This window comes from Pyxicephalus adspersus, chromosome 6 (assembly GCF_032062135.1).
Source record: "Pyxicephalus adspersus chromosome 6, UCB_Pads_2.0, whole genome shotgun sequence".
NCBI classification, from domain to species: Eukaryota; Metazoa; Chordata; class Amphibia; order Anura; family Pyxicephalidae; genus Pyxicephalus; species Pyxicephalus adspersus.
The window spans coordinates 7,288,647-7,300,006 of NC_092863.1; the positions used below are offsets into that span (position 1 = coordinate 7,288,647).

An 11,360-nucleotide genomic window follows, 5' to 3' on the forward strand; every position below is an offset into this window, starting at 1 on the left:
GAGCTGCCCTGTGCTGGGGTATCAGTGGGTGGGAGGAGCCTGAGCTGCCCTGTGCTGGGGTATGCTCAGTGATGTCAGAGGGAGGAGCCTTGTATTGGGGTATTTGTGTGTTGCTCTCATCCATCCCATATAATGGGGGGTGCTGGGGGAGTCCCTCATCCTGAGACATTAGAGTTACAAGAGGAGACAAATCTTCATGGGGTGCAGTAACAAATGAAATTAGAGTTCCTCTTTAGCCTGGATCCAGCACACCGCCCATCTTGCAGTATGTTTTCTCTGTGTGCACAGAGCCGCCCTCCCCAATCCTAAATCTAAACAAGATGCCAACAAAGTCATCTAACGGGGGCCACAAAGTGACGGCAAACCCCTCTCCCCCCAAATCCCAGCACCCTGCAGTACAAGTGTGGAGTTGGGGCAGATGGTATAATGCCAAGCCGCTGATGGGGGAATTCAGAAAGTTGCCCCCTGGACATGTAAGAATGGGAAATCTTCTAATGGGCACACCAGATTTCCTCTCATTTCCTGTTGCTCTGGAATAGGAAGTGAAAGGAAATTTCCCCCATGGTACACAGATACTGGACAATAAACAGAAATACAGCGGGGTGTTCCAGTCTAAATCTAGAATAAAGAGGACCTGTCATGGAGGGGCTCTATGAGCTGCTCTAAAAACCCAACAGAAAATTTCTGCAAGCTATTTTAATCCTAGAAATTGTTCCTGTAATCAGTGGCCCCATAGGGGGATTGCTCTAGGAGCCCCTAGCAAACCCTGTTTAGGAAACAGTTGACTCTACATCAGATCACATTGGACACGCTGGCATGGAATCCTCCCGTTGTTGTTTGTGGCTTATATATATCTTTTATATTTTTTTCAGCTTGGGCAATTCTAGTCGCCATGGGAGGGGCTGTGAGCGCCGGTGAAGACAACGATGACTTGATTGACAACTTGAAGGAAGCTCAGTACATTCGCACTGAGGAGGTGGAGCAGGCCTTCCGAGCCATTGACCGGGCTGACTATTACTTGGAGGAATTTAAGGAGAATGCCTACAAGGACTTGGCATGGAAGCACGGCAACATTCATCTTTCTGCGCCGTGCATTTACTCTGAAGTGATGGAGGCATTGGAGCTTCAACCAGGGTTGTCGTTCCTTAATCTGGGCAGTGGGACCGGCTACCTTAGCACAATGGTTGGGTTGATCTTGGGTAAGTCAAACCTCAAAGTCCACTAATGTGGGTATTTGTCCCTGGTGTGGTCATACGTAGTGGTATGCTGGTCATCAACCAATCTGGTGAACCACCTTCCATGGATATTAATGATACTCCTCCGCTGTTTTTAAGCCAGGTGGTAAGAAACTGTAGGCAGGTGGCAACCCCAGTGACCCAACTCTTCAGTAACAACCCAAAAATAGGCGGGTGGTCACTGAAAACTGCCGGGTGGTGCGCCCAGCTAAAAGGGCCTAGGGAGAACACTACTCTTTGCTGTGGAGTCCTATGTATGCTCATACATTGTTCTATCAGGTATGTGGAAGCATTCCTGCAATGCTGGTAATGAAGAACGAGCTATTTTGAAGGGGACGTCAATGGATTTAAATCCTTTTTCAGACTCCTGTATTTTCTATGTAAGGTGGCACCCATTATTTAATGTGGGAGGTTACCTGGCATATCTGGTGGTGATGGCTCACTACAACAGTCCTGACAGATATAGAAGAAGAATAGTAGATATAGTAGAAGAATCCTGCATGTGTAGCCGCCATGTTGCACGGAACTAATAATTATGAATAGAGCCATCCTTTAATGGTAGAATTTACAGATCTTTAGGTAAATGTCAAGCCAAGAACTTGGATAGGTTTACAACTTCTTTGTTTTCACTAGCAAGAAGCAAGGGAAATTCTCCAAATGTGATCCAGACAGAAAAAAAAGAAACTTCCCTTCCCTGGTTAGCCTAAAACCTTTTTTGCCTTCTTCCTGTACCCACCATACACACCTCAAAGCATATTAATGCTCCAGAACAGATTTGGGGGGTTCCGGACATGTTTAGACGTCTGTGCACACGAAGCTTTGGTGTTTAGCTGTGGTACTTTCTCTGTGTATCGCTGCAACAACATGAACACTTTCCTCTGTATTTTCAGGACCATTTGGCATTAACCATGGTGTTGAGCTTCACCCAGATGTCATTGAATATGCCAAGCAAAAGTTGGAACAGTTTGTCCACACCAGTGAGAGCTTTGACAGGTGAAACTTTCTTATAATTGAGAAAGAGTCAAGGTGGTGGCCATTGCTAATATTAATGTGGATTCTGGTATACAGGTGCACTACAGACCTGGAACAAGAATTCTTATAAACATATCTATGGCTGTATGAGGCTGTGGTGTAAAATAATTTGGATGGAAAGTTGGATCCCCCCATATTTCTAGAACTGGCTGCACCTGGCTTAACAATCGGACCCTCTGTGTGCAGCTGCTATACAAAAATGGCACTGTCCCTTTTGGTTACTGGTAGCAGACACGGGCACCTAGGGTAACCTGCCTTCAGTCTGCCTTACTTTGTATAATTCCAGGAACTCGGGGTTCTCTCTATATAAAAGTCTATGCTTGTTGTCTCACTTTAAGTCCACCGCTTCCCTGTTCACAACCACAATGGGCTTTTTGTTTCATTTTAAGACCAGTGATCGATTTTCTTCTTCTCTCTTTATGTTTAGGTTTGAGTTCTGCGAGCCGTCCTTTGTGGCTGGCAACTGCCTAGATATTTCTCTCGAGTCCTCTGCCTATGATCGCGTGTACTGCGGGGCCGGGGTGCAGAAGGAGCATGAAGATTACATGAAGAATCTCTTGAAAGTGGGCGGGATTCTTGTCATGCCTTTGGAGGAAAAGGTAGCTCCTGTTAAATGTCCGGGTGTACTAGATTGCTCCACTACACGGCCATTTGGTTCTATTTACAGCCCTGACTGTAGCATGGCAAAGGCTACTAGAATGCTTCAGCCAAAAAAAAAAAAAATGGAGGCTGTTTGGTATTTTGATGTCCCTGACCTGGGATGTCAAGTGATAGGAGCATTTAGTGCTGAATCTTTTGGGTCAGCGTGGCACAGACAACTAGTATTTTTAAGGGCAAGTCTGAATGACAGCCCCCAGTAAGGAGCTCAGGGCGGCCTGGGATGGTCCCATACAAACCAAAAAGCATCACAGGTTTATGAAACTTGAAGTGCATCAAAACCCAAGAGCAAACTTTTCTATATGATGGTGGTAGGCGGTTGTACTGTAGTACTGACCTAGGGTGATAAAGCTGATCCTCTGAAGCTAAAGTCCAGTAACCCAACACCAGTGGACAGGAAGTGTGTTGCTGGCACGAATGAAAGCAAAAACTAATGCAGCCATCATAATTAGAGATTGGTAAGCTTTAGATTGTTACATTTTGTGTTCTCGGGTTTAGAGATGCTTTGGTGAATGAACATTGAATTCTTAAATTACAAACAATTAATGTATCCCTCTCGTCCCATCCAGCTGACAAAGATCACTCGTACTGGTTCTTCAAGCTGGGAGACCGAGAAGATCTTGGCTGTGTCTTTCGCTCCTCTTGTACAGCCCAATAAATCTGACTCGGCAAAAAGGCAACCTCTCCACCTCCGTAAGTTTAAAAAAAAAAATGCAATTAATTTTGCTCACATATTTATCTTTTTAGACCCAGTCGGGGTTTTGTTGTTGTCTTAGTAGTGGGAAGATCACTCTTAATTCCTGTCCTGGTGTCATCAAGAGGAAGTAAAGGGAAAATCAAACGGTGACAGGGTGGGAAAAGCATCAAAATGTTGTTCCATGATGTGCAGAGTTAATCGTTTTTGGGACAGCTCACGGATAAACTGTTTTCAGATTTGGTTTTGCTTCCTATAGTGTCAGCAGTATAGGAATTCTACCCATTGAGGTATGCACAGCCAATAAAACATGACTGAAACCCTTAAAATATCAATGTAGATAGAACAAACCACACATGCACAGGAATTGGTTTGCCTACAAATCTTCTGATAAGTCAGTCTTGGGGAGGTTACATGATGGAAGTCAACCATGTGACCCAGTGAAAGTGGGGTTAGAGAGGGCAGTAAATGGGTAGTAAATGAACCAAAGAACACACAAGCTACAATTTTACACGGTTTAGGTTACATTTAGACTATTCGGGGGCGAGGAATGTAATGTTGTATCCAATTGTCTCACCTTGCTCTTACTCCTCAGCCCCGCCAAACGTGCGCACTCTGCAAGATCTGTCCCGCATTGCTATCAGAGGCCGTATTAAAAAGACCATCAGCCAGGAAACGGTAGCCAGAGGGAGCGGAGTGCTGAAAAGCCAGCCCCGTTACAAGCGCAAGCGTCTACGCAGACGCCGAATGGGAACCATCGTCTTCCTAGACAAAGAGGTCTTCGCCAGCCAGATTCCAAACCCCTTTGATGACAACAACAACTATGAAGAAGCCGAGGCAGATCTAAGAGAAGAGGAGGAGAAGGTGACCTACGACATGAAAGCCGATCCGCCCGTCAACCATCTCCGAGAGAAAATACTCAGCCTTCCTCTGCCGGACCCATTGAAAAGCTACTTGCTCTATTACAGAGAGAAGTGAATTCTGGGTATTTTTTTTCCACCTTGCCAAAGCCCCGAAGGGCTTTTGTAGACTCGTCATCTCCACCCCAGACGTGTGTGTGTTTATGGAGATGATCATCCTTTCTGGTTTTGTGAAGCCCGACCAATGTTTTGCCTATGTTTTCCTGCCAGCTAAACAAGAAAGTTTCTGAAGGAAAAAGGCTGCAGATCCAGAATATCCATTCATAGAGTCTTGCTTCCTGCGCAGGGTTTTGGGTTCTTCCAGAACTCATTGATGCTTCTTCCAAGACCTGCTTGAGCTTAGCCCGCTTTGATCCACTGGAATTTAGCCAGCCTAAAAAAATGTAACTGTGGAGCGTTTATCAGCTGCAAACATCATGGCATCTTTGACGTTGAAGTGCGGCTAAGGTAGCTTTTTGTCTGTTTTCTGGGAGGTTCGGCTTTCTGCCAGTTTTTGAAGACTTCAGAGGTTGTACAGCACGAATGCCGAGAGGAAAGTTTATGCTTTTGTCACCAGTTTATACTAGAAATCATCACATGGGTCCTTCTGTGGTAACTACGTAACACTTCTCCATTTCTGATCCTTTGCTTGCTTTGGACCTCATGAACCTAAGATCACAATGTTAAGACTCCATATCACCCGACCAGACATCCACAAATCAAGAATAACTTTGTTTCATAATATCGATGCCTATTTGTGCTCATTTTTTGCTTAACAGTAGCACACTTAAGTGCCAGCCCTGCAAACTTTAACATGTACGAGTTTCCTTTTTTTTGGTCTGGAAATCCTTATAGTGGATATTTGGTGTTGGGTTACAAAACATAAAAATAAAGCACCCCTGCATCTGTTCTAGGAGCTGTTAAATTCTTCATTCTATTACAAATAAGCTGGTGAGCTCCTCCTAGTACGAGGACTGTTGCAGTTGCCCAATCTTACGACGTCATAAACTAAATGCAATTTAACAATCAGATTACAACACAACCTGCCCATTTCTGACTTTGTTTTGTGACTTTCGATTTCATGTCTAATATTTTGCATGGTGTGGTTAATAATACGTTTCGTAATATTTAATCTTAGCTTCTTTCTGTTGTAGTTTTCTCGTATGGACACAAGAGGGAGGAAAGTCCATTACTAATCACCAGAATAATACTGAGATCTGTTTTCGGGTATAATTCTTGATGTTTAGATAAAGATTTACCAGCTGTTTATTTTAATCTATACTGCAGAGTAATTAGTATTTTTTTTCTTTAATATCTTATAGTCCCAAAATGCTTGCCTTTATTGGATGTGAATGACAGGTACTCTTCAGTGCCAAAGGTTCCATCTATAACTATGTAATGTTGCATTAAATTGTCTGTTTTGGGCTAAGGTTGTGTCTGACCGCTGGATTTACCTTTATTTTTTTTTTTTTTTTGTATGGTGTTTATATATTTCTGTAGTGTTAAATATATATGTTCTTTTTTTTCAGAACCATTGTCTTTTCTTGTATTTTGTTCTCTTTACCTGAATTTGTTGTCCTGTTTGAATTACTTGTACATGTTCCCTGCAATGTTTGCACCAAGGTATTCGTTCTGGATGCTACCTCGGCTGGCCAGGGACACTTTTTAAGCAACTTCTGTATTAAATCCTCTAAAAGTGTGCGGGGGATACAAACCACCATACATTCTGTGCTACATGGCTGAACAGGAATCACAGCATACATGTAAACCGGATGCTGCCATTGCTAATCTATCCTCGGTACAAAGCTATTAACCTGTCAGACTGACCCTGCTGCTACCATGTAGCTGGTATTCACATAATGTCATTGGAGTCTCTTGATTTGCTTGCTTGTTGCAGTTCTGGGACTTGAAATATTTGGGATCCAAAGGGGTCAACCACAGCCAGCCCACAGGCATTTTCACAGGTCAGCTGTAAGAGCCCTATATGTCTTGCTGTGGCTTCTGTGTCCACATTTATCTTGTTTTAACCTTGAAATAAAGTCTTTAAAAGAAAAAAAAGCAACATGAAAATCTCATTTTTTTTCCGTAGGGCCACGGGCCCCTAAACAATATGCAAATATAACTAACTGGTGCATTATATATCTAATTAATTTTTGAGTTCCATTCTCCCACTCCCTACAGCTCATCATTTATTTTTCTATATGAGCATACCTTAGAGATATTCATGTCACCTGTCCCTTCTTCTTTTCTGTCCTGGGTAATGGGCAGGGTCACAATGCTGCTGATACTGGCACCTTCTAATGGCAGGATAGCTTGTGGATGCCCTCCAGGGGGCTGAGTCGAATAACGCCAGCCTGAAATAAACTTGGCCTCCTCGTACTGGTAATTTCTGCACCTTATGTTTCCAAACAAGAGGGTGCCGGTACTGTGCTGGTCCTTCACAGACCATGGAGAAGGGTCAGGGCTGCATAGTCCTTGCTAAGGCCTAGTCATACCACAATTGGGGATAAGAATGCATCCCCAACATATAAAAGTGCATCTAAAGTTTAACCATACCGATGATTTAATTCTTACTGTTGCAGTATGCTAAGGAGCAGTCAACAATAATTTTCAGGAAAATGATCATCCCATCAATTGATATTAATGGCAACCATGGGCAAGGCTTTACAAACTGGATCACATTGATTCCTATGGAGGGGTTTTAAAATGAATTGTGCCAGAAGTTGGTGAGTTTCCTTTCTAGTAAACCCGGGAATATATTTGTTAGGTTAGAGGGGACCGTCTTGTAAGGTCAGTTGTCAGGGGTGGTACATAGCAGAGGGTTAGGGGGTTATGTTCAGGATAAGGGTAACTTGAATCCCAGGCAAAAATAAAAGCCAAGCAGTGTGTATACTTTAGGTTGATATGATGGCGGCAGCAACTTGCCGTCCTTGCACATTAGGGCTGAAAAAAAAAAAAAATGTATAAGCCAAGTAATCTGTGCTGTTCATGCATATAGAATGCTGATGGGAGTAGTAATCATAATCATCAGCCTGCTCCTCTTGGGGGAAGTAGAAGACCTGTACGTGTTACTTAACTGCAAGAAAAGAATATCCAGTCTCCTTTTCTGCCAGCCAGTACTGAACTGTATGTGTTTTGTAGAATATATCTAAAATAAATTTGTATATTGTATTGCAATGCATTCATCACGACTGAAGCGGCAGGAATGCCGAGTGGAGAAGAGGAAAGGCTGTGGACATACTGCAATCTGCAGACATAGAATTAATGAGCGACCTGAGGGGCTATCTCATTGTAATTGCTTCCCTTGATTGACCAGACAGCTGTCAGCTTGCTGCATAAATATGACTGTTCAACCTCTACAAGTGTGCATGTTAATGAAAAGAGCTTTCACCGGTCGTGTCATTTCTTCAAAGTGTAATAATGAAAGTCTCTCCTGGCATGTACAAAGCTTGGAGGTAAACAAGGCATTGTATAATATATCTCCTGGTCCCAGCAGGACAAGAAGTAGGGTGTGCAGCATGACTGGTTCTCTTTATAGCAACTCTTCTGTCTATGGCTATAATCAACCCCATCCCTAAATGTAAAACCTAAGCACATCTATTGAATGAAGCCGTGGTATGAGCGGAGCCTTTCCCCAATCTATTGAGCTATGTTGAATCCTGGTTATTATGAGGTATGGTGGCATCTCATGGTGCTAACTTTTCCTCCTTTAGTCGGTCTGTCACCAGGGGTCCTTGTTGATTGATAGGCATTGTTAACAAAACTTTTGACCATGTCCCATGTATGTTTAGGCCCTGATTTTTTTTTTTTTTCCCTGGTGACCACCTGAGCAGGGGGTGCCTTGTCCGGCCAAATTATTGACTCTCGTCCAAGAGCAGATTAGGATATTAAGCACTCTGTGGGACACATTATGAGGAAGGCTGCGTCCCGGCCGAGGGGTGTGAGTGATAATAATGAGAAACACATGTCTGGCAGCTCCCTCCTACACAGGCTGGGAGTCGGGGAGGGTGGCTGGCTCGGCAGAGCTGTACATTGCACACTTGTCACCATGCCCTGGCCGTTGTATTGTCTCCTCTTCTTATTTCTCGCCCCTCAGCAGGTCCGGTCTTGCCCCAGCCGATGCCTGTGCTTCCGCACCACAGTCAGGTGCATGCATCTGATGCTCGACGCCATCCCGGAGGTGCCCGACCACACCACCATCCTGTAAGTCTCATCGCTTTATCTCTCATTGTACATCGACCTTTAGCAACGCAGTGCCCACCTGATCTGTGCAATCTGGCTGGCACTTCGCTTTTGCTAAAAGAACTGCCAGAATGATTACTTATTTGGTTTTTGTTTGCCAAGAAATGTTTGTGTTGTTTTTGCTGCTTTTGAGAAAAAAAGAAACAGAGCTCGGTTGCCGTTTTATTTTCTTAAAATGTATGCAAACCCTGACCGTGTACTTTATGATCCTGCCAGAAACCCCTGTTGTATTGTGCACAGTCTTAGGTTGTCAGGAGGGCTACAGAACACTTCACCCTTATGGAATGGCAAGAAGGGGTTCTGTAGTCCTTCCTGTCCAAGGCTGATTATTCTGATTTGTCCTGATCACCTTATGTTAATGATATGATCACCAGGTGTTTAAAAAGAAAACTAATGCAGCCACCACATATTGGTAAACTGAAGTGTTGTACATGTATGTTCTTGGGTAAAAGGGGCCACTCTAGGAAAGGTAAGGAGCTCCAATGGATGATTTTTTTTGGGAAGGGGCAACACAGGTTAGCAAAGTTTCATTGTGCATGGCTGCGCTGAAGCTGTGTTGCATTTATTAGATGCAGCATGTCCTAATGTGCAGGCAAAGGAGGTCCAACGCAGCCTCCTATTATTAAAACCTTGCCCTTCATCCCGACCCCCTACACCTCTGTAGGATGCTGACCTCCCGTCCTAGCACAAGTCAATGCATATTGGCCATGGCACAATATTTCGATGATGATTGTGAACACCAGACTTGTCATGTCTGCGCCCGCCGTGACATCATGTACACACACGGTGCCAAATAAAGAATTACATGATGGGAACTATATTTAGGATCAGACTCGCTCAGCTGGGAAGGATTGGCCACACACTGGTTCACGTTTTTATATTTGTGACCGTATGCAGCCATGCCGATCCCATAGATTTAGTTTGTAGAGCAGGGGTGTCAAACTCAAATACACAGAGGGCCGAAATTAAAAACTTAACCAAGTCGCGGGCCAAACTTGAAAAACTGAAGAAGTTTTTCCTTCTCATTAGATTTAAAACATTTTCATATGGAAATAAAGAGGTTTTGTTTAACATTCAATCTGGAACAAGCCTATAATGGAGAAAGAGGCATAAGAATGTGTTTCGAATTTTACTGCATGATAGAAAAATAAAAAGACCACAATAAGCTATGCAGAAGAGAAGTCTTTTGGATTTTGTTTATCCTGGAGTGGGACAAAACTTTCACTTTGGTGTAATCTGCATGGTTGTCAGTAGTATAGTAGGGTAAGTAGTCTTGTTTCTTTTTATTGTTTTTTATAATTGTTTTACTTAGCCAGAGAATGCAATGTGACACCAAATTAATTGCTGCATTCATCTGGTTTCACATTGCATTCTCTGGCACAATTCTCTGGCTTACCTGTCAGTATAAACTCTGCGGGGTCCACGCATAGGCTGCAGTTCAATAGACACGGGTGATGCCGCAACTACAATTCCCGGCATCACTATAAAATGCGGGGCCATGCATGGTCCATAGACGCGAGTAATGCTGGGAATTGTAGAAGCGGCATCACCCGCATCTATAGAAAAGCAGCTTAATATGAATTTCAGCTAGCCCCCCATTACAATGGATTGCAGTAGCGGTGGGCCAGCTGCATTTCATTTTAAGTATTTGGGGGCTAAAAAATAGGAAAGGAAAAAAGATTTGGCCCGCCAGCCAGAGTTTGACACCCCTGTTCCAGATCATAAGCTTTAAAAAACTGAAGGTCATCATGTAGTGTTAGGGTAATAAAAAACTCCTTCCCAATTCAATCTGCAGCCAATGCAAGATGGCAGCCTGGAGGTAATCTGTCCATCGCTGGTGTATGGAAAGCCATCGGAATATTTTGATTTTATTTTCCCTTGCAGAATTTAAGGATCACCCCCCTCCTCTAATTTTGATTGTGTACGTAGATAAACAATGGTTTCCATAAGTCTCAGCACCTGCGTATCGTCTCCTCGCTCTCCAGCTCCATAATCGTGAGAGTCGGTCATAGAACTCCCGCAGGTTCGGTGATTACAAGCAGACGGACTGGAGCGCATCGCTTGTTGTCCGCAGGCCAGACATGTTCAGGAATGCATGATGTAAGGCAGCGACAAGTTCGCATTTCGTCATCTGAATGCTTTTTTGGGACGAAGCCAAACGATTTGCGTAAACGTAGCTGACAATGTGACATGTGTAATCGCTTTTTGTTGGCTGGAGATAGGCGTCCTGAGGGACTGTAGTTAGAGATGTAAAGAGGACCAGTTAAAGTTTTGCTAATGGAAACAAAAGAATGTTTTTCTTTCCCTTCTCCTAATTTCAGTATGGATTAAAGATTGACAGTCTGTGCTTGCTTTGTCTAAACTCCATCAAGTTGCCCCTTGAGGTCACATAATTATTTCCCTGCCAGCTGGCCCACCCTTACTAACCAAAAGGTCAACTGTCTCAGTGACCATAACAATATCATTGGTAATGCTGATCTACAATGACTACACCAGAAGAGCTCAGACCTAAAATCATACGCCAATGTCATAAACGTCAACTTTAACTTTGATATTGTCAGGATCACATAAGAGCAGGGGTACATAGCCAGTATGATCAGT

The 11,360-nt window shown here is 43.5% G+C and overlaps 2 protein-coding genes across 4 annotated transcripts in view; both read left to right on the forward strand.

Moving 5' to 3' along the window:
* PCMTD2 (protein-L-isoaspartate (D-aspartate) O-methyltransferase domain containing 2) overlaps positions 1-6,052 on the forward strand; it is a 7,109-nt gene extending 1,057 nt beyond the window's left edge. For 2 of the 3 annotated variants that reach the window (XM_072414393.1, XM_072414392.1), the window contains exons 2-6: positions 873-1,199; positions 2,126-2,228; positions 2,695-2,866; positions 3,494-3,617; positions 4,214-6,052. In XM_072414393.1, the coding sequence (XP_072270494.1) occupies positions 893-1,199; positions 2,126-2,228; positions 2,695-2,866; positions 3,494-3,617; positions 4,214-4,596 (1,089 nt within the window). In that variant the 5' untranslated portion in view covers positions 873-892 and the 3' untranslated portion in view covers positions 4,597-6,052. Of the gene's footprint in view, positions 1-26; positions 474-872; positions 1,200-2,125; positions 2,229-2,694; positions 2,867-3,493; positions 3,618-4,213 lie in introns of those variants that run through there. The other variant, XM_072414394.1, reaches the window with a different exon arrangement.
* Positions 6,053-6,696: 644 nt separating this feature from the next.
* LOC140333019 (peroxidasin-like) overlaps positions 6,697-11,360 on the forward strand; it is a 25,658-nt gene continuing 20,994 nt past the window's right edge. The window contains exon 1 of the mRNA XM_072414391.1: positions 6,697-8,720. Coding sequence (XP_072270492.1) covers positions 8,428-8,720 — 293 coding nt within the window. The 5' untranslated portion in view covers positions 6,697-8,427. The remainder of the gene's footprint in view (positions 8,721-11,360) is intronic.